Source organism: Lissotriton vulgaris, chromosome 1_1 (assembly GCF_964263255.1).
Source record: "Lissotriton vulgaris chromosome 1_1, aLisVul1.2, whole genome shotgun sequence".
Lineage (NCBI taxonomy): Eukaryota > Metazoa > Chordata > Amphibia > Caudata > Salamandridae > Lissotriton > Lissotriton vulgaris.
The window spans coordinates 481,890,836-481,915,249 of NC_141685.1; the positions used below are offsets into that span (position 1 = coordinate 481,890,836).

General features: G+C 42.0%; 1 protein-coding gene across 1 annotated transcript in view; it reads left to right on the forward strand.

Annotated features, from left to right (window-relative positions):
* Positions 1-24,414, forward strand: part of LRRC7 (leucine rich repeat containing 7) — a 1,701,172-nt gene that overhangs the window by 171,865 nt on the left and 1,504,893 nt on the right. Inside the window, exon 2 of the mRNA XM_086936257.1 lies at positions 19,072-19,274. Coding sequence (XP_086792383.1) covers positions 19,072-19,274 — 203 coding nt within the window. The remainder of the gene's footprint in view (positions 1-19,071; positions 19,275-24,414) is intronic.

The following is a 24,414-nucleotide window of genomic DNA, read 5'->3' on the forward strand; positions in this document are numbered from 1 at the left end:
AGGCGGAAGAATTAACCCAAAAAAGAGATCTATATCAACAAGAGTCATAACACAGGAGGAAATGGCCCCCTCCACCCCTTCATAGAATGCAGCTGGATTTTTACGAAGATCGGGTAAGGAATTTTTTAACGCCATAACATCTGCTCTATTCCAGGGCGTATACACCCAATTATATATAAAGTACCCCTTCGCATCTTTCGATGTTTTATCCTCATCTGTACCGTCCCCTTTTGGTGGAACATACAAAGGTGCAGCTTCACGCATAGGCATAACATGCACTTTAGAATTCTTATCTGAACCCCGTAGAGAACACTCCTTAGACTGCTCTGTTGGCCCCGGCACGGACTCCTTATCCTTTTTCTCTTCTTCCCGCAACCTGGACGTCTCATCCCGCAGCTTGATCAGTTGTTTGAAAAATGTATCGACATCTGCAAGAACAAATATACCTTTATCCATATTCTCACGATGAACCGACACAGCCTTAGGTTCTAAAGTCTCTGAATATTTACGAAATTTAGTAACAACTTCATCAGCAAGAGTATTCAAAAAACACATCAGTTCTCGTTCTGTCCATTTACCCCTCTCGGCAACAACGTCAGACACAGTTACGTGATTTAAATTCAATTTACGGGCCCAACTACGCAGTTCTGCGGATCTCTCCGCAGATAACCTGACACTGGACTTATCCCCTTTTCCCGACTTATCCTGTCCTTCATCATCAGAATCTTCAGTCGGAGCCGTAGGAAGAACGTACGGAGGCGGTGATCGATCTAATAACGAAAATTCATCAATTTCATTATTAAGGACAGGATAAAGCGGTCGTCGAATAGGAAAATGACCGGTCGTTTGCAAATTACGTTCCCGTTCCTCCCTCTCTTTCTTTTCCTGTGCCTCCTTTTCCTCAAGCTGTAAAGCTTTATCTCGAGCAGCCTTGCGCTGCTCTTTGTCCGCCAAGGCAACTTCACGCTTCATACGTTCACGCACCGCTTTCTCCCACATTCGTACACAATCAAGCATATTCTGTCTAGACCTGCGCTGAAACAAACATTGCTCCACAAACTGAACCTTTCGTAAATCAAACGACCCATGTAACTCGGGATCAGTTCTAGTGTATTTATGCCATAATTTACTGTACAGTATAGGGGGAAGGCCGAATTTCACATACAACTCACGGCTTGGAGTTCCTTCTGGGGGAGCCGGCTGTGATTCCGCTAACCTAATTGTGGTACCATTTCCAAAACAGCACATCCCTCGGAGCGTGCTTAAAACAGGCATGTTCAAAAAGTACCACGAAAGCGTGATACCATAAAAATGGCACTTACAGTACTTCACACAAGTGTGCCGCTCAGAATACAAACGAAATTAGAGAAACATCTCTACATGCCTGCCTATGTGAAGTGCACTACACATATAGATTCAAAGTTCACAAAATCAAAATTGTTAGCTAACTCAAATCATAGTCACAGTCATAGAACTTCAGTAAGCGTCTGTAGACTACCTTACCGATCACAAATCTTACCCAAATCTCAAAAGTCCAGATTCCAACTGCCAAGGTCTTTAATCGAATCAGCCAAACGGCACTATCCAGCAACACAGACGATCAAGAACTCAGTCGGAGACCGGCGCCACCTGGAAGGTCTGATCAGAAGGAAAGGAAGAAAACACCGTGGGTGCCATGACTCGGGTCACTCGGTGGCAGCGTACGCGTCCATGGCGAGTTTCCAATCCTTCGTCACGACCTCTCCTTCGGGCATCCAGGTCGCCGATGAGTCCCTTCGTGGTCGCCAATTTGTGGTATTGGGTTCCCAAGGCCTACATGCTCCGCAGAAATACCCACTTACACCAAAGAACTGTTGGCACGGAAACTGAAAAGTACAAAAGACAAGTTTATTAAGACCCCATGGGGTGGTGGTACATTCCTGCAGCACCCTTCGGCAATGCAAGAAGTATCACCATGAACGTTGGTGCGAATCCTTCTTTTATACATTTTTACAGGTAATAAAAGGTAGGCGGTACAAGGTTACAGAGCTTTATGTACATATATGGTCATTTTTGGAGCACAGCCAACTCATGGGAGGGGTTACAACTCCACTGGTCAGTTTGGCGGAACATTCCTAAGGGGTGACTGGTCAGTTGGGACTGCGCATGTACAGGCTTGACCATTACTAAAAATAGCCTGTTGCTGGGCAAACTTGGATGGTCAGCGGCACGGACAAAGGACTAAAGGGCATGCTGACCACGAGGCCGCTCATTCCCTAAAATGGCCGCCGTAACATACAAAATGGCGTTTTCTAATATGGCCAAGTTAAGGGAAATAACGTGTAGCGAAGCTAAGCGCTAACCCGGCCATTGTCAAATTACGACAGTAGATGACAGGCTGATTCTCAACAGGGGCATATGGAATGGAGAATAACATGCAGAACTTGATGTTATCTCCCCGATCTCTTCATGTAAACCTATAATTCTGGCCCTATTTCCAGTCATTTATTTTACCTGCTAGTACCAGGTGGATAGATGGCCAAACTTCTACGCAGTAGCAATTCACCAGTGTATACAATGTGTGGTAATAGCAATTTTGTACGATACTGACTTGGACGAATGCATCAGTTTATCTTAAGACAGTCTTTAGAGGCCACTTCAGGTGGGGTCTCACTTTAATAGTCTATCTAGCACCATTTGCAGTGTAGCTTTCAGTTTCACGGTAGTTCAAACAATTGTTGGGGGAATATTTCTTTAAAACCTCCAAACCTCCAAAAAATCAAAGCATTCAATATGAATTACATATCAATCAATTAGATAATAGGTAAAAAAAATAGTTACATAGCAATACAACATTGGCACTGTTTAATTTTTTATCCTATTTTATATCTTATCCTGTGAGCTCTGCTCAGCGCGTAGGCGGAGGAGCGTCGCCCCATTGCCTCACTCCGAGCCTGCAAATGAAAAATAAAACGATGTTCTAGCATTGTTTTATTTTTCATTTGCAGGCTCTGAGCCAGCTTGCTCAGTGAGGGGCGGGGCATGGAGAGGAGGAGTGCTATGTGCACTCCCTAAGTGCGCATATGTGTTTGGCTGGCCGTCTCAGGATGACCAAAACACACAAGCGCACTTAGGTTTCTCCATCCCGGCTGCATTGAACAGACGGGCTGTAGAAACCGCTACAGATTTCCTCGTCTGAGCGGAGCGTGTTTGCAGCCTGCTTTGGCCAATACCCACTCTGCTCGCATAGTATAAGAGCAGTGCTGGGATTGCACAGGGAGCCCATGATGCGGCCTCAGTGCTTGCTAGGACCAGGAAGGACAAAGCATGATGCAGGAGGTAGGCAGCAGCTCCAGGTGCAGCTCCCCTGCGCCCAATCCACCCGCCTCACCTCCTCTATATTGTGGCAACCGCCACTGCATGGACCCTAGTGCAAGCAAAAAAACTAGTCCCCTCAACCGGTATTACATTACAGCTATAAATGAGGTGAAGTACACCCATCACACCACTGGACTCTGGTGTCACTGCACCTGTTACACTAATGTAATTTGTGCCTCCAAGTTTTCATTTCTATGGTCTTTCCTTCTTGCCTCCCTATCTCCACCCCACTCTCCTCTCATCTCCTACATCCTTTTAATGCTCTTTATCCCCTTACTCAGTCTGTCTCCTCTCTTCTTCTGTCTCTCATTCAATCTCATCTCCTTCCTACCTTTTCTCCTTTTTTCTGGTTCTTTTCTCTTCCTTTCCTTTTTCCCTTGCAAACTTTGATCCTCCTTTCTCTTTCTTTCTGAGATCGCCTGAATATTTTTATAAGAAAGTAAGTTCCCACTTCTCTTTGATAGTTCTTTAGTTGTGTTATAAAGAAAATAATTCTAGACCCTATACAAAGAGCTGCTAAAGAGCAGTAGCTGCCTTCATTGCTCGAGAGTGAGGGGCAGGCTCGAGGGGTCACAGAGGTGTGGGATTAGCGGGGGTTGGGATCACCGGGAAATATAAAATAAACATACTTTTCTGCCGGGTCCTGCGTCTTCTTGGCTCCTGCTCTTCTGCTCTCCTGCCTCCGACAGGAACAGGAAGCAGCCAGAAGGCAGCCAGGCTTCCTCCTCTAAGCCAATCACAACGTGATTGGTCGGGCGGCGCCCAGCCAGGGGCTTATGGGATGGGCATGCCGTCAATGCAGGCTGCAATGCACTCTGCATGGAGAAGGCCAGAGTGGGCATGACTGATTTGGATGGCACGAGAGAGCCGACCAAACAATCTTTGCGCACTCAGGAGTGGGAAATCCACTCCCCCCTGCCCTGCTCAAAGAGCAGAGCAGCCCCGCCCACCCACCCGCAATGCGCAAAGCAAACATAAGCTGTTAATAACTAAAAGTTATTACTATTTTATGTTTTGGCTTTCTAGCACTGCAAAGGAAGCAATGGGGGGGGGGCGACTTTCCTCCACCCTAGTGGAGGAGCCGCCCCTGCTAAAGAGGACTTCTATAAGCAACTCATTGAAAACAATGAACGAGAACTGCTACAACATGGTGTTAACAAAGTCTAGTTAAAGTAGAAATGCACAGATTTTAAAAGGCCTCCCCCCAGTCCATGTCAATATTGTAATTTTATTTTTGGGGTATTTTATTTAGTGCAACTAGCCTCTAAATTGATCTCTGGTGCTGTTGGAAAAAACTATGTAAATGAGAAGCTGGACTGAGTAAGAAACCAGGATTCCACAATCTTAGGAATTTTCAAAATTTACAAATATATGTAAAGTTACTTAAAGTAGTACTCTCGGAGTGCTTTTTTATGTAACCTTATATGCCTTTGTTAATGGGTCTCTAAAATGGCGGTAACATAGAAATATCACAGAGCAATTTAGTACAAATGAATCAACTGTGCCCTGTTGCACTTTTACTGATAGAAAGTTAGATGTTTTGCGGCTGATTCCCAAAGGCAAGTAAGAACATGTTGATGAATGCTCCTGTAGTGCTACTACTTGTACATATAAATGCTGCCCTGCTGCTTGAGAGACTGCCTTGCTGTCTGATAAGGAAGGAACGACCTGCTTGCCTTCCTCCGAGGCCAACCAGTGACTCCAAGGACTAGTTGGCCGACCTCCTGTCTGAGCTACAAGGACAAAACAAGCTTCAGAGGCCACCAGTGGTCAGAAATGACCATCCACCTGCTCTTCTCACTACGATGACTATCATTGATGTCCAGCCTGCTCCTCACGCCCTTCTCAACACGAATAGAACTCTGTGTGCCGGACTTAAGAAGGTAACTATTCAACAGGCTTAACCTCATCCCTATATCTGACCAGTGCTTAATCACGGTGAGCCTGAACTTGTGACTTTTCCAGGTCCAGTGCAACTAGGTGACCGAGAGTGATGCATCGTGCTTTTAGGTGCTATTTTTACTAACATAAAATGTAATGTAATATCTCTGGTTCTACTGTTTGGATTTTTATCGTTCTGGTATCATTTTCTCTATTAAAAATGTATCTATTTTAGTTTGGGACTATTCTCATGTTCTGTTTTTCACTTATTACTGTTTGTGTAATGCATAAATACTTTATGCATTGTCTCTAAGTTAAGCCTGACTGATTTTGTGCCAAGGTACCAGCGGCCTAAGCACAGGTTAATTTAGTGACTTTTGAAATTAACCTTGACAATTATTGTGGTTGTTGCCAGAGTAGGGCTTAACCCCCCCAAACCAATCACCCATACATATATATATTACCTACTGGTGGTTGCCAGTAGATAGTTATAGTTAGAACCTAGTTTTCATAGGAAAAGCATTTTTTGATTTGCTAATAACTTTGGAGTCATTTGACAAACCTTTGCGAAATTCTCCCCAAAAAAGTCTGACCAGGTCAGCTCCTATCCTGATAGTTTTGGGGTGATTCGTCAAGCGAGGGCTGAGAAAAAAGGGGGGTCCCAAAAGGTGTTTTCCCCATGTTAAGTTCTATTGGAAGTTTTGGGACGGGCTACATCCCGAACTGCTGAATAGAATTACCTCAAATTTGGCATAAAGTTAGAACTTGGTTTGGAAAGCGACCATTTTTTAAATTGGTCTAAATCCCTTCAGTAGTTGCTGAGAAATTAAAAAATAAGAGTCATCGCGGCTAGGTCCTCCCACCTCCCTGCAGCACTCAGCAAACATGTGCCCCCTGGCGCCTGGTAAGTTGGAGAATTAATTCCCCTTGAATACTGAGGGTCCCTATTGGCCAACTATCCCACAGGTACCTCCAGTATGCGCCAGGGAGCTGCGTTGCAGAGAGGCGTTCAGAGGCCATGCCCCTTTTTATACCTCTCTGCAATGCAGCTCTGTGACGCTTAATGGAGGTAGCTGGTGGGCTAGTTGGCCCCCCAGAACCCTCAGGACTCAAGGGGAATTAATCCCCTAATTTACAATGCTCCAGGGGGTGCGTTTGCACAGTGGCGCAGGGAGGGGCATGGCCTGATGTTACAAGTGTGAAACACGCCCTGTGGCGCGTTTTAAGTTGGGGGATTAAGTCCCCTTGAATCCTGAGGATCCCTGGGGGCCAACTCGCCCACCAGGTACCTCCAGTACGCACCAGGGAACTGCGTTGCAGGGAGGTGGTCCAAGGCCACGACCCCTTTTTACACCTCTCTGCAACGCAACTCTGTGGCACTTACTGGAGGTACCTGGTGGGCTAGTTGGCCCCCAGGGACCCTCAGGATTCAAGGGGAATTAATCCCCAAATTAAAACCTGCCAGGGGGTACGTTTGCACAGTGGTGAAGGGAAGGGCGGGCCTGATGTGACATATGTGTACTTATGCAATCACTCCCCCAAAATACAAGCACTCTCGTTGTAGCACTCTAATCATCCAGTCACTACCAATACACTGATGCAATGACCCATGCACTAACTCATGCACTGCTACTATACCCTGAGCAGCACCCATGCAATCCAGCCATCGCCCTGTCACTACCCATGCACTCCTCCAATCACCCAGTGAGCATCATGTACTTATCCAATCACTCAGCCAAAAGCCAGGCACTTATAAATTCACCATGCACTGTCCTTGCAGTACTCTAATCATCTAATCAGTACCCATGTACTTATGCAATGACCCAGGCACTAACACATGCACTGCTTCAATCCTCTAAGCACTGCCCATGCAGTCCAGCCATCGCCCTGTCAGTACCCATGCACTCTTTCAATCACCCTGCCAGCACCATGTACTTATCCAATCACTCCACCAAAACCCAAACACTTATAAATTCACCATGCACCTTCTTTGCAGTACTCTAATATTCCATGTACTCATGGAATGACCCAGACACTAACACATGCACTGCTACAATCCCCTGTGCACTACCCATGCAGACCTCTAACCACCTACACAGTACAGATTCACTCCTCCAATTACCCACGTTGTACCCATGCTCTCCAGAAATCCCTCTGTCACTAACCATGCACTCCTCAAATCACCCATCCAGCATCATGTACTTATCCAATCACTCCGCCAAAACCCAATCAGTTATAAAAATCATCATGCACTGTCCTTGCAGCACTCTAATTATCTAGTCACTACCCATGTACTCATGCAATGACCCAGGCACTAACTCATGGCAATACAGAGGAGGTCATGCTAATTACAGGGGTACCTCAACACATAGGGGTCCCTAGTGTATCAAGATGTTTTCACTGTATTCTAAGAGTCTTTTAGCTTAGCACTGGCACCAGTACCCGTCACGAAAACGTTGGGGGCACAAAAGGACTTTCTGCTTCTCTGTTGGTTCTTTCTGCACATCTCTTGCTTCTTCCTGAAGTAGTGTGGCTCACTGGTTAGAGGCGGCAGACCCGAGAGCAGAGGACAGCCCGGGACCAGGGTTCGATTCCCGGCGCGGCAGGTTTCTGGACCAGGGTCAGCGGACTTGATAATTCTCTCGCCTCGGTGCCCACTCTGATCAGCGATCACACTCGGCAACTCTGGGCATTAGCTTGCCTCATCTTCACTAACGGCCCCACCAGACCGCCGGGGATGCCTGGTCTCAACCTGGAGATACCCATTAAGGGACCATCTCTCAGGGAAGCCAGGAAGGGTTTTGCAGCGGTCGAAGCGCCTTGGGACCCTACGGGTAAGTAGTGCGCTATATAAATGCCTATACATTCCTGCACTTTTCTTCGTCTTTCTGGATTTCTGTTGCCTCTTTCTGCATTTGTCCTGCTTCTTTCTCCACTTTTCTTCCTCTTTCTTCACATGTCCTAACTTTGTAGGCATTGTTAGAAATTAGCATTTTAAAAACCATTGAAATTCCCTGAAAAAAAACATGGGTTTCAGGCACATTATAGTTAGAAATTATCATTTAAAAAACCTTAGAAATTCACTGAAAAAAATATAGGTTTCAGGGAAGTTATAGTTAGTTGGACATTTCACTTGTACTAAACCATAGAAATTCCCCTGTTATAGTTAGTTCAGCTAACTATAACTTACGCCCCCGAAATGCACTGCTGATGACGTCACATATTACATCATGCAGGACATGGTCAGTCACATGACTGATGACATCCGTTAACCCTTCTCAAAAGGATGACTACGCCATGTTGAGATGCACAAATATATTTATTTGCTGGCCATCATTGGACCCGTTTTGGCTGCATAGCAGTCTTGTTTACCAATGCCAAAGTAAAGTTTTCAATCACTTTATAAACACATTTTTCGGCGAGGTACGTGTTGACTACAGTGGAATTACAAGTGAAGACAGACTCGCAGTTTTTTTGTATACAATATTCCGAATGCATTACTAAATCACAGGGATTTTATCAACATCTCATTAAAGTACTAACACAATCATGTACAATAAATGTAAATTGATGTTGATGCACATTAATATGAAGTTCACATTTAGAATTTTAGTAGTGGTATAAATACCCGAGCAATTTTAGTGATTTAAAATACAGTGGTTATATCCCACACCCTTCATGTTCATGAATATAGAGCAAGTTCGGATTCTATCACCGGTGTATGGTTACATACTATCCCAATTTTGCTCAAGTGCTCAATTTACCAGCAAATATTATCTACTTGTACTCTTATTCACAATTTAGCCCGAGTAGAAACATTTCATTAGTACTGATTGCATATTACATAGTGACTGTCTTAAAAAAAAGTGCAAAGTGCAGTAGTGAATTAAACTAAAATAATAATAAAATTAGTCAAATTTTAAATATCAAAACAATTTATATGTGTAAATACAAGTACTCCGGTATAAGGTAACTGTTTATCACAGATGAGTATGAAAGACCTCTTCCATATTCAATCCTTCCAGGATTTTAAGTGTCAAGTTCAATGATGTAACAAGACTTTAACTTCCTTAATTTCTTTTCCCGGTTACTAACCCTGCTGTTGAGCGGGACTACATCGATTACCAAATGCATCTCTATTATGGACATTTTCAAAATGGCGCACTACAGGATATGCTCATAAATGTTAAAGTATCTGCTTATGGACTGCCAGGATTGTACCGCCCACGTACCTCAGGCCACAAGGGCACTGAAGCACGTACACAGCAAACTCGGTCTTACAATTAAACTCGCCTTTGATTTTTTTCACCGTATTTGACAAGCCTGACTTATAAGATGTTGTGTTGCTTTACATTTAGAGCATTTTAGAAAACCTGGTTTTATTTTTAGCCATGTTGGTTTGGGCTTTACTGATTTCATACCTTTTAGCATATTACTAACTAGTGCTTGTTTGAGGGATTTTACACACCTGAAAGTAATCTGTGGCTTGCGTGGTACTACTTTGCCAGTATTGGTTCAATACGTACAACATGCCAATGTTTATTTAAGATATTTCTTAAATTGGCTTGTTGCTTGCTGTAGGTGGTTATTATTCTACAATATTTAGTACTCTCACATTTTTCTTTTGTCTTACTTTGGCTGAATACAATTTCTTCCCTCTGTTTTTTATTTGCCTTAAAGAGTGCTCATTCAATGGACTCCTCTGAGTACCATCTGGCTTTTAATCTATTTTTCAGACACAGTATCTCCTTATTCATTTCCACCTCATTACTGTAGTTTCTTTTCATTCTTAAGCATTCCCCGTACAGGATGCTTCTGATCAGGTTTTTAGGGTGGAAGCTAGGTATTTCCGGTCGTTGGTTTTCTATATAGTTTAGTTTCAAGCTTACCATCCTGAATATATACTGTAAGGTCCAAGAAGTTTACACTGATGTTACTGATGTTACTTGTAAACTTAAGATTTAAGTTGTTGATGTGTATTCTCTTAATGAATTCCTTGGCTTCCCTTTCCAAACCTTTCCATATCACAAACAAGTCATCAATTAAGTGACTCCAATGAATAACGTGGTTCAGGCATTCTTCCTGGTTCTCTGTGCGGACCACCTGCTTCTCCCACCAGCCTATATGCAAGTTAGCATAGCTGGGGGCAAAGCAGGTGCCCGTTGTTGGCCCGCATACCTGGTGGAAAAGTTCTCCATTGAAAAGGAGGTGGAGCCCACTCCTGGGCTGAAATGCCCCTGGGACACAGTAGTTTCCCTGCCTCCTCCAGTCCAGGCAGGAAACTGGTGTTTGCTCCCGCCTGGTGGTAGCATTTTTGGTTCTCTCACCAAACAGCGAGTGGGACCTTTAAAAATGCTCCAGCCATCTGGGACCAGACTTGAAATCTGTTTCCCTGCCTGTACTGATGATCAACAGTTTGCTACAGCGATAGGGGCAGCACAAATAGCTGCTCCCTGGGGTGGGCAAAATGCCGGCTCCCACAGTATGTGGGGTGCTGGCTGGTAGCTCAGGGGCCCTGTGGCTCCTGCAGCTGCCACCAATCTCTGTATGGTGGTGTATCAGCACAGTCCATGGTTCCACCTTTTAATTGCTGCTAAGTATGCAAAGGCTCCAAACCTCCGTCCATTTGGCACAACCTCTTCCAGTTAGTACGAGGTAGCACTTACTAATTAACTAGCCAAAAGTACTCCATGTGGGTAGACATTTTGTGCAAAACCATGGACTCTTCAAAAAATACACAGGCAAGGTTCCATTCTGTCCCTGGCGCTCATTTCACAAAAATGAAACCTCAATGGGAAGCACTTACAAACATAAACATGGCAGGTGCCCTAGTTGAAGCTTCACTTTTGTACTGGACAAATTGTCCTAACTTCTTGTGCTAGGTCAAGGCAAAGCCAGTGTATTTTCTCTACATCTGCATGTTGAAAACGATATGTAATCCTTGATGGAGGTGACTACATCTTTGATTCATTGGAGTGCAATTTTTTCTATAGAGACTGTCTTAGACGAGTGGGTTCTTTCTTGTCATCTCCTCGCCTGAGAGCAGAGTCCATGGTTCCCCCTTTTACTTGCTGCTGAGTATGCAAAGGTACCAAATCACCTACAAGCTCTGTCCATTTTGCCCCACCCTTTTCACATTAGTATATAACGTATTCCCATTATTTTCCGTGATGATGGACAGCTCAACTTACCAAAGTGACCTGAGATCGTTTCCCAGCGATTTTGTATTGTGTTCATACCGTTTGGACCCATCCTTTCCATGTTAGTAGTATGCAATGGTATTCCCAGCATTTTCCTGGCTGATCTACAGCTCAACTTATTCAGTGATGTCATTAATGATGTAATTTCAGATGTCATCAGTTATGTCATAAGGATGTCATTGAACATTTCATGATTGATGTATGTAATATGCGAGGTCATAAGCAGTGCATAGCGGGGCGCAAGTTATAGTGAGCTCTGTGAGCTATAACTGGTGAATTTCTGTGGTGGGGGGGTTTGTACAGTATGTTAATGTTGTCTCCGACATATTCTCCTAACTATAACATTACTTTAACCATTGTTTTTTCAGTGAATGTCTAAGTTCTTTTTAAATCAAAAACAGATCTTTTTGTCACACCTAACTATAACGTTACTTTAACCTAACATTAAATAGCACTGCTACCCAAAAAATGGTTTCCCAGTGCTACGCATCGTACGGAATCCATTGCCACATTACACCAAGATAAGAACATGCAAGTTTTCAGCTAGATATGGAAAAGCAATAGAGAATGACAAGCTCTTATTTCAGGGGGTAAGGAGTGCCATAGCTGTGGATCTAAAAAGAAGAAGGCTCAGCCCCCTTGGTGAGATTTCCTGATTCAATGAATTATTGCAAGGTCGGTTGGGTTCATATGGTGACATCAGAAAATTGGAAACGCATCTATGAACATAACAAAGTGCCTTAAATTGAACACAATGTCCAATTGAAAGCCAATGAAGGTCCTGAAGCATACTAATGATAGAATAACATTTGGGAAGTCATATTTAGAGTCTTGCCACCGCGTTTTGCATGATCTGGAGTCATTTCAGCAGATTGTTTTAGACTTCCAGATAGAGAATATTACTGTAATCCAACCTGGAAATAACCAAGACCTGGATAAGGGTTCTTAGTGCAGAACTAGGAAGACATCCCAAAAGTTTCTAAGCCATCTGAAAATGCCAAAACACATGCCAGCCATCTTGGTAATTTGATGACTCATGGATAGGCTTTCATCAAGCCATACTCCCAAATTCATGACTATGGGCTCAGGGATAGGAAATGCACCCATTGCCAAAAGCTACAAGTGAGGGCCCTATGGGTGGAAATGGTTGCCCACCAATAACACCTTAGTCTTATCCCCGTTTAGCTTGAGAGAGTTGGTGTTCATCGAAGATGAGACTTATGTGCGGTAGCTGTTCAAGGCCTTTCTGCTGTGATTCTCTTGAGAAGACAGGGAAAAAACGAATTTCGTCAGCAAATGCGAAAAAAGTAAGGCCCCAGTTTTGAACAATGTCCCCCAATAGTCTTACATACAACCACTTACAGGGTTGGAGTACGACTGGAATGTTGAGGGGTCCCAGAAGGTAGCAAGTGTGGCTCAGAGTGATGCCAATGCAAGTGGACTTGAAATACGTGATCTTGCAAAAAGGAGGTCAACAATGTAAGTGCCATGTATTGTACCCCTGTGGCCTCTAGTCCAAAAGGATCAGGGTTGCAGTGCTGTTGACTGAGATAGTCCATCACGGCTAGGAGAGCTGACAGTGTGCTACTGCCTGCTCTAAAACCTGATTGAGAATGGTAGAACAGGCCATTAAGTTCTGTATGCTTCGTGAGCTGTTTGTTCATGGACCTCTCTAGAACTTTAGATAATATGGGCAGGACAGATATTCCTATAGTTTGACCAGATAAATGGGTCAAGATTACGTTTTTTAAGTAAAGGCCTGGCCATCGCATGTTTCAAGGCCTTTGGAACAGTGCCTTCCAGAAGTGAAACATTTAAAAGTTGGGTGAGCAGGTCTATAGATTTGTCTGTAAACTTACCCAACACCGAGGGGGAAACGGGTCAGACAGAAGCCTGACTAAGTAGTGGTGAGGAGGGATACAAAAGATGGAAGTTCTAGGAGCTGGATGTGCTAAAAAACCAGGGATCAGCAAAATGTCCAATTTGAGAGACATTATGGGAGAAAAGGAGGCCTGGATATCTGCCACTTTTTCGAAAAGAAAGTGGATAACTCCTCACACTGAAATTGCGAGAGGGAGACGGCTGGGGTCGTGTTAGCGAGGTTGGATAGTGACTTTACCACTTGAAAGAGAGTTTTCTGACAGTTTTGAGCCAATCTGATTTTGTCTGAAAAATTGGCAGCTCTAGTTGCATGACATTTTTTGTGGTAACCTTTTATGGGCAGCTTATATTTTGCTTTTCTTGGCACAAGATTAGAGGAGCCAAGCAAGTATCATTAAACTCACTTAGTTGGGCTCAATTGACATGTCATGAAACTTCACCCGCCAGAGAGTGCCTGCTCAATTCATTATCAAAGCTGGGGCTAACTAGCCTGTGGGCCACCTCTACAACCCATCAGAGGTTCAAGAAGGAAGTAACAAATGCAACAAAAACGATATCCATAATTGAAGACAAAGAACCCCTGGCAAAAAGTGCACATGGCTGGCCAGTGCTCAATGACTATAAAGTTCTTAAACCACAAACATATTTATGCACAGTTTTAAAATGAAGACAAAAGAAAAATTCTTAAGACAACGCATTGGTATTATGCCGATCCTCCTGCACTTACCCCCTGGAAAAGGACATCAGGAGAGCATACCTGCCACTTCTGTGGAATGGGAAGAGAGAATCTTGTGCATGTTATCTGCATTTGCCCAAGCCTAATGGACATTAGACGCACTCTACTTCGTCCACCTTTTAAACAGGGCGGCATCAGGACTTGTAGGCAAGCACTGAAGCTATGCTTCATCTCTACTGCTACCCAATTAAACTGCCGCCTTAGAAAGTTCTTTGATATAGTGTAAAAGAGACTCATTTGTAATTCTTAAAGTGTATATTGATTAGCTAAATTGCACTGGTTATGTTTACATCTTTATGCATCAGCACTTTAATCTGGCATGTTCAGTAATGTATTTATTTGTGATATTTTGAAAACAAAAACCCATACAAATTCAATGAGAAAACAAAGGTTTAAGCTTAGTTATAGTTAGAAAAACGTTATTTATTCGTTCTACACAAACTAAACTTAAACTACACAGATCTTTGAAAGTTATAGTTATAACCTACAGTTATAACTTTTGCCCTAAAGGTCAGGCACCTTCATAGACAGTATTGTCAACCTGCAAGCCACAGTACATTAACTAGAACCAGGCACTGTACCATACACAATGTTGTCATATATGATTTAGTTAGACATGTCATGAGTTTTGTTACAAATGCTAGGATTTAACATGTAATCATTTAAAATGCTATAAGTGATATAGTATTAAAGGACACAAGCAGTACAATCCATTTGTTTGGGCCTCCTCTCTGATCCTTTACTGCGGCCCCTTCTCTGATCCTTCCTCTCACCTTGTGTGTGTATGTATGTGGTATTTGTATAGTGGAAACCCAGTCAAAAGGCAGCAGAATACTGTACAGGGTCAAGTGAAAGAATAAAGCCAACAGTAGACCACATACCCAACACAAATTGTTTTTTGTTGTTTTTTTTAATAAGCAGATGCATTTGTGGCAAGGCTATTAAGTAGAGATGAGTTTATTTAAATAGCTATTATTTTATTTTAAATTTGGTCGTGAAGATGCATGAATATTTGAGGCATGACATCTGTCATGGTACAACGAAGACAGGAAAGGTGTGACTGCTGTGTTCAACTGTGGCATTTGTTGTGACTTATTCAACACGCAAAATGGGAGAGGGCCAAAATAGTTTATACTCCAATACCCCAAACCCCTAAATAAACTGTAATCACATACGAAATGGGTATGTAGAGTCCACCAACATCATAAAGGGAAATTCCCAAATCTGAGAAAACTGCCCTCACTCACATACCGAAGTATGTGACATGCTTCATCATAGGGCCTGCCACAGACGCCCTGGTGTAGCGACATCCAGGGCGGAGCATAAGGGAGGGGGAAAAATAATAAATTCCACGGTACAAGACGTACAACATAATCAATAAATACGTACAACGGGTAACATACATGAGTGATACAATGTGCAAAGGAACTCCTCGTGGATCTGATGTGAGTGTGACGAAAATTAGTGCAGTAAGGACGTGTGTTAAAACTGATTAGGGGTGCCAAAAGAAAGAAATACTTTATTAGAACCAATTATGGTACCCTTATCAGGATTAAAAATAAGAAAGGATGGGAAAAATGAGGTTCCTCAAGACTTCCCTCCTACCACTGCTCGAGTCAACATGTTTCGACCGCTTTTTTTATGCCCCGAAAAGTCACTCCGGTCTTCCTCAGGACTGTCGCAGTCAAATCCACCCATTACCCATGTCGTAATTCGATCATTGGGTTTCCCAAATAGAAGTAGGTCTCAAGGATCCGTACTCTTCTGGGTATGTCAGTAATTCAGTGGAGAAAATGTCCCCAAGTATTAAGGGAGAACATTCACTGGAAAAGAGTAAAAGAAAATAAGAAGAGAATGAGAGCTGGTCCCTCCCAATACAAGGTTTAATCTAAGGGGAACTCAATTCCATCCTGAGATTAGTAGTTAGCTCAGGTCTGTCTCCAAATTAGTGAGTGTTTCAACTGGATTCCACACACACACTCATTAGTATGTTATTTAAATGAGGATGGTCTTACTAAACCATCCACGAGATATACTTCAATTGCTAATTATGAGGTATAGCTAGTAGTAAGAACTAGAATCTAATAGCACATTCACAAGCCAATGTTCCAGCCCGGGACTCCATACGTCCTCTAACAACCTATCTATGAACTCCCATTATCTAAAGCAGATAGTAAAACATTATAGAAAAAAAGAGAATTTCCAATGAGGTTTGTACATTTCAATCAAGTAGACTCACCGAGTTTAAGAAATTCACAAACTCGAACTGGTGGTCGCCCGGGAGGTTCTGCCCATGAACACAATCTACAAGGGATAAAGTATAGAGTATACGTGGTGACTAACGATATCTATATGGTCTCCAATGTCGGCGTTCAATACTATTGGTATGGCGCCAGGATAATTCACACCTCACCCCGATAATCTTACCGTTCAGTCCGGCTAGACCCGCCTACAGCTGTTCGGACGGAATGCCACCGCGTAGATGAAAGACACGGTGTCCATTCCTCTATTTACCGATCGGTTCCGTCTCTGGTGTCTGACGTCACCAACACAGTGACGTAGCCACGTTAGCGTGGTAGTGTGAAGGGACCTTCGGGAGTTGTAGTTCCATTTGCCCGTATTGTCGCCCGCTACTCTACGTTTTAACCTGTGTCAGTCGGATTGCTGAACCCAATTCAAAATATCCCAGATGAAAACGACACGATAGTAGTGAGAAAAAAAATATCTCACCTAACCATTTCCCACGGTAATGGGATATTTTGCATGTGGTGTGTAGTCGGCATAAGCAAATGTTAAGCCCAGTGCCCACACAGGAGTTGGTAAACAATCCTGATACTGAATAGTTTTAGCCCATCGTCAGTATACAACAAAGCGATTGGTTCACTCTCGGGCTTAGCCTCCTCTGAAGTGTAAACTGTAAAATCACACTTGAAAGAAAGGTATCAATCATGACGAGTGTTATATCATATTAGATGTTCTTATGTAGATGTCAGAAATAACACTCGTTCCTTATAAAAAGAGAGTATGGTATATATCCATCATGACAATATTACTTCACCTTGGCAGCCTAATCGTTCCCAATCATACGGGGATGGTATAATTCTAGTGTGCCCCATACTATATGCTTTATTTTATTTCTTGTTGTTTTTATTTTTTATTTTTATTTTTATTTTCTGAGAGGGCTCATTACAGTAGAGCAGGCTTGCCCATATGGGTAATTATGGAACCACAGAGTACATAAATGTGTGCCTTGCTAGCCCCCTAATGGTAGAAAATACCTTAACCCATGTCCAACTGTCAGGGTGGTATATCTCCTAGACTTCTGCAGTTGTGTGTTGTCTATTATCCCCCGAGTATTCATTTCTCACTGGAATACAAACAGGAGTAGGTAAGTGAGTGTGGGATAGGAGGTGACTATGGCGACATTAAGGGGATCAATTCTTCATAGTTGTCTCCCTAGTGTTTGACACGGGATCTCATCATTTAAACCTACTACATGGCTTTTCAAGCGATAGACCCATCGTTGTTCTCTTTGTAGTAGGATCCTTTGGTCCTCCATGTGATGTCTGCTCGGTTTTATCTTCTCAATCACAGTCCATCTGATGTCTTCAATGCTGTGTCCTTGCTCAAAGAAGTGGGACGTAGGTTTCGTATTGGTTTTACCACATCTTATGGTACTGCGGTGCTCCGTAATTCTAGTTCGCACTTTTCTGCTGGTCATCCCTACGTACATTTTTAGGCAGGGACAAGTCAGCAGATAGATCACTCCCTGGGAATTACAATTGGTGTGTGATCTCTGTTCCCAGGGAGTGTGGAGTCCTAAGTTGATGGAGGTGGAGTTACTCGTCAAGTGGCAGACACTACATGCACCACAACGTGTGTGACCCATCACTTTAGGTAGGCCTGTCGCTGTAAAATTCTCTCTCGCTACTCCCAGATCCCTCGGTCTGGTATGTACCAGCAGATCCCTCAAGTTTTGGCTACGTCTGAAAGAAAATAAGGGTGTCTCAATTTTCATACCCCCTGTGTTCAGGATCTTCCAATTTTTTAAGACCAATTTTCTGATCTGTTGAAATGCCGTATTAAATGTAGATACAAAAACCGGATTCTTAGTCTGGGGTCTCCTGTTTATAGATAAAAGAGTTTCGCGGTTGGCATTGAATGCTCTCGTCCGTGCTTTCTTGATGACACATTTGTTGTGACTTCACTGGATGACAATTATAGGATTACACTACTTGTGTTGCTGTTAAGTAATGCAACTTTGAGAAAGCTGATAAAACGATCACTGTAAAAATGGAACAATATGCTTTGTTTTAGATTGGTAAAAAACTTCTTTGTGAAGTGCTTAAAAAATGCAGTGCTGGAGTGGGCTACGCGGTTATTTTATATTGAGAATACGTTTTAAATGCATAGAAACAATGTTTAATACAAACTTGAAACCCAATTAGGTCATAACAGCAAGCAAGGCAAGTATTTAATGTGTGCTAAATAGAGATGACTATCACATGGATAGTTTATTTTCATATATAACTATCATGTTCATATCATAATTATCATATTGAGTATCTAAAGCGGAGATAGATTTTTCAACAAGTAGATAAATTCGAAAGACGTGTAGCTTCACCTTTATCAAGCATTGTAAGCATTGTACAATTCCATTTCTGATATCTCTGTACCATGAAAGAGTACTGCTTGTATTTCTACGTCAGAAAATTTCTTGGAGCAAAAGCCTGTACTTAAGCGGAATTGATATCAAAATTACATGAATGCTGTTAGATATGTGATTTCAAGTCTATGTCTCTATTGACTGGTATTTTCAAATTGTTCTACTGAAAACATTTAATGATGATACACTTGACGTGTCCCATCCTAAGATATCTCACTTATATTTATTTTGAAATTCTAAATACATTTCTGTGCATCTGTATAGGCTGAAACTTCTCAAAACGTTAATCTTATCTATGCCCACTTTCAAAATGCATGTTTAAAATTGGCCTGTGTTCTTTCTTTCTCTAGTGCAGTGCCTGGAGATGACAACCAAGCGGAAAATCATCGGCCGCCTGGTGCCATGCCGATGTTTTCGTGGAGAAGAGGAAGTCATCTCGGTCTTAGACTACTCCCACTGCAGTCTACAGCAGGTGCCAAAGGAGGTTTTCAATTTTGAGAGAACATTAGAGGAACTTTATTTAGATGCCAATCAAATTGAAGAGCTACCTAAGGTGAGAACACTAGTCGTCAAGATGGGAGATCAAATTTGATGACTGGATCCATGAATATTGTCAATATTAGTTTCATTAGCACCATGTATTAAGTGATTGATGTTGGATAACCTTAAGTGTTTGCAAATATTCAACTGTTGAATCTTAATCAATCCCAAACTGTCATTTTCAATTATTTTGAAGCTGTCATAAGGGTGAACATCAAATGGCACCTGCTCACTCTTGCATTCAGTGTTAAAATTAGAGTACATTGACATGGAGAGGATAGATTGAAGTGTCAGATGATTGCTACACTTTATTGATGTATGATATGTATTGGTAAACTATAGACAAGGACTAGTAAAGTCTTCTATGAGATTGTGATTAATTATTAGAGGCTGAATAGTTTGAGTCCCTGGGAAATGTTTTCTATTTTAAATGATTAGAATGTTTCCTAGTGCTGCAACTACGCTTCAGGGAAGACAGTACATGTATGTGTATTTGACAAGAGTTACTCATCTGAGTGCAGAAGCTCCATGGGGTTTTGACGAATACACAGTTTGATGTAAGATAACTTGTTCTGTGGCACTTCTATGGTGTCCAGTCAGAGGAGGAACTCCAATCTTGACATGAGCCTCTAGGAATGATTATATGACAGTTAAGCAATGTTGTGCAATGCACACTTCATTTTGATTAAATAGTAGTTGAATAGATCGTGTGAATTGATCAGTGGCACTTTTGTATCTCTCATGAAATCCTGACGTGTATTTGGAAAAATATTGCAATGGCATTTGGGGCTGAAGATTTGTTTAGATTTTTTATTATGCAACTTATACCATTCCAAAGTTGATTTGAATGTGGTAAGAGTTGAATAATTTATACATTTTGCGTTTGCTTTATTAACATATCTATTTTCTCAGATGCATTCCTTCTTGGCTATCATGTCTTCATTAATGCTAAATAAGCATTGGCAAAGTTAAAAATTCAATGGATGTCACTGGCTTTGCCAATGCTTTTTTCAGAAACAATGAAAAATATAAATAATTACTCAGATTGTCCAGGGCTGCTTACATGCGGATGTGCTTGTGGCCAGCCTCTGGTGTGTGATAATGCAAGCACATGCACCATGCATGTGCTTGCAGCAGGTTTGAAACAGGTTTTCTGAAAGAAGAAGAATTCCAAATTGGCAGCCAGTGCATTCCTATGGCTCATGGCATCACATTGAATGTGAATGTGTCACTGTACACAGTAAAAACTTCTGGCTTTCTTGTGTAAGTTTGAATTAACATTCAAAGATGGAGATGGCTGATAGCCATTTTTAGATGGTAAATTAAATTACAAAAACGTAAACACAGGAGAGAACAACAAAAAGGACAGAGCAACCTAAAAGGAATGTGCAGCTGCCAGACACAAAGCTGAAGAACACTAAGCAGGATGCGTGGGCATGAAATCAATAGTGAAGAGCTCTAGAGATGAAAAATAGTGAAGAAACTGGGAGAGGTGGCAGAAAAACAAAAAACACTAATCAGCAGTGAAAAGCAACAAAGGAGAGGAAGGTGTACAAAAACAATGAAAGAGCAATGAAGGAAAATGGGAGAAGCAACATGCACAGTGGATTGGGGGCATAATGTAAAACAAAATGAGCATCTAAGGAGAAAGAGAAAAATTCCATGTGAAAGAGATGCAGATTTCCACAGTTTTAATGGGTAGAAAATGAAGATTTTATTAAAGACACAGAGGCTAATATTATGCATAGTCCCTTTATTGTCCTCATACACAGCAGCAATCAAAGAACACAGAATTATAATTAGAACATTAAACGTTCTGGAACTACTTTGAGCATGCATATATGAACCCACAGCCATTTTTATTCTTTTTGCTGCTAAATAACTCAAAGTTCAAATCAACCTTGTTTAACTTAACAATTGTTTGTCCATGTTTGTCTTTCATGGTATCAACAACTATTATCTTGCCATACTCTTAGTCCTCTTCTTAACTTTGGCCTGAAAAAGAAAATCTAAGCACGTTAATAGGGATGCGAAAAACATGGGAGGGATAATATTAATCGCTGTGTCTTTAATAAAATCTTGATTTTCTAACCAATAACATTTGGGAAATCTACATTTTTATGATAAGGCACCAAGGCCAATATTAGAAATTTTTAAAACCCATCAATATTATCTTCTCAGAATTCCCCACAGGTATACAATAAAATATCTTGAACATTGAATCACTTGACCAATCTGCTGCCTTCATAACACTTCTAAGACTGCTGCACACCATGAAAACCATGCTTGCTATTGCCCCTCTAACATAATGTGCTTCAAAACTGACTCACATCGATCCTTCATTACTTCTTTAACTCATCTTGCTAAAGTTGGAGTTGCCAAAGCATGATGTGGCTGTCTAAATGAAATCAATATCTGAGAATTTCCAGCTACTCTCAATTCCAAAGTTCTCTTCTCCTATTCCTTTAAACATCTAGCATCTAACCACACATAAATCATTATGCTCATCCTTCTTTGGATAAAAAACTTGTCTGTGACATAATCTTTGTGCACTTACTTACATAGAAACAGACACCATCTGGTTGGTAACATCTTGAAGACACCTCAAAAGCCCTTATGTCTGACACTCTCCGGAAAGAACTAAACATAGTAATTTAGTCATATTCCAAGATAGCAACTTCAATTAACCCCTTCCATGCTCATGACGAGCTCAGCTCGTCATGCAGCACAGTGCTCGTGTGCTCATGACGAGCTGAGCTCGTCATGACCACACCCACTAACATTATGGCCCAGCACAGGAGGAAAATCCTTCACGCAGCGATGTGGTTAATTACACCCCAAATCATAATCTCTTTCAATAACAACATCATATCCCATACTTATGAATACTTTACTGTCGGGGTGCCTCTTCACTAATGCTCTAAAAGATCCTTCTCACTAGAGCATGTTGTGTGACCGGCACCCCATCTATCAAAATTTGACCTGCTGAAATAGTCAACCTACTCAACCTGACTGTGCTGTCAATAATGTGCAACCCCACCTACAGATGCCTATACGGAATCCACACCCCTTGCAGAACACCAGCTACTCTGTCTTCTTCATATGGTCCTGTATGTCACCAGCGCTGGGACGCTCACGGGCAGCCATGCGCTCTATAAATCCGTAAACATAAACATATTTCTTTGTTGTACCTGATGCTCAATATTCATTGATGAGTTAGGTCTGAAGCTTCTGTCAATAATCCTGACACTTCCCAAATTCTTCTGAAATCATCCAATCCATAAATACTAACTGACCTGTTTCTACTAACTCGTGGCATCCTCACTGATTATCCACCAACAACTGCTGAAAACAAGGTATTGTCTATCAACAGACTCATCACATCTGAAAACTACACCTGTGACTGCCAAAACAGAGTGATCAACAACATTTCCGTTCCTTCCCTCCAGACCTTCATAAGCACCCTAGGAATCATTACGAAAGGTGGAAAAGCATAAAGGCCTCCTTCCTCCTAGTTCTGTAGAAATGCATCTATCACTCTGGTTTTGGGTCTGGTCTCCAGCTGTAAAAAATTGGAAGTTGAGCATTCATCCTGTTCGCAAATAGATCCACTTCTAATGATCCCCACCTCCTGTTAAGAGCAGTTTAATTTCGTCACCCGAATCTTTCAAATTCCTTGAATTCCAATCTGCTTCTACATTGCTTATCATCTGGAATATACTGAGGCCAAACTATTATATTGTTGCCCAGACAATATTACCAAAACTCCTTTCTGCCAATGCACTTGAATGTAGTTCTCCCAATTTGTTGACGTATCTGACTGCTGAAAAATTGGTAATTTTCAACAAAATACAACACTGCCTGATTCCTCACAAAACTGTTCACTGCAAAGGACCCTGCCAACAACTCTAGGCAACTGATATGAATTATACCTACTTTGACACATCAAAGCCCTCCTGTCACCACTAAACCACATCTGGTTCCCCATCCTTGAAGACTCTCATCAATGCTATCAATGGCTCTGGCACTTCTCCTAATATCGGTCTGCCTTTCCAGGCTTCAAAATTTGGCAAACACCAACTAACCTGCTCTATTTCTTCTTGATTCAGCCTTAACTTCTGAGACTATTTTGCTCCCATGTGCAAATGATAACCCTTCAATCTCTGAAGTGCCCGGTAATGCAAAGGTGTTGGGAAAATAGCCTGAATCGGCGCCGATAGTTAACCCAACAACCTCTCCAACTGGCATAGTGAAATCTACTCTGCACCTTCTATCCTTTTCAATTCCCTGCAAATCTTCTTCACTTTCTCCATTGGTAACATCCACACACCCTCAAAGGTCGGTATCAGAAAACCTAAAAAGATCATCTCCTGACCGGTTGTCGAACATGATTTCTTCCTGTTTTTCCCAAGTCATCTAATACTTGCACCACTAACTCCTTCTGCTCCAAAGCCAACTCCCCTGTCTCTTCTATGATCATAATATTGTCACAATAGATTCACTATTAAGCACAATCTTCTTGACCTTAACCAAGCTGTCACCGTTGTCACGACCTTTGAAAAATACCAGGGTGCCAAAGTCAGACTGAATGGAAGGCTCTTGAGCCTCCATCTAACTCCCTGCCTTTGAAACTGTGTTCCAGACACACTGGAGTGGTCAAATAAGAATCCTTAAAAACAGTCTGGTCAACCAATCTCCTTTTCTTAAAAGGTCTCGCAACATACAAACGCCTTCCATCTTGAAGTGATTGTAACATACCCAATTGTTCAAATCTCTCAGATGTATGACTGGCCTCACACCCTTGTGCTTATTTCCCACTAAAAATATGTTGCTTACAAAACTCTCTGGACAAACTTTCAGTTTCTATTGCTCCTTTTTCATGAAGACCCCTCACTTCCTTTGTCACCAAATTTACTAGCTCGCTTGAGAAATTAAAAACCTTCGACCATCTGTCCTGCACTGGTATACCTATAAAATCTATTTGATACTCCTGCACTGTTCTCAAAACTCAAGGATCCTTCATAATTTCCTTGCCGCATGACACAAACTGAGCTAGTCTGCTGCCCAGCTGTACAAGGATACATAAAGGGTCTTGCTTTTGACATACCTGCTCCTCCTCTAGATCTCCTTTCACTCCAACTTCCTCATGCCCT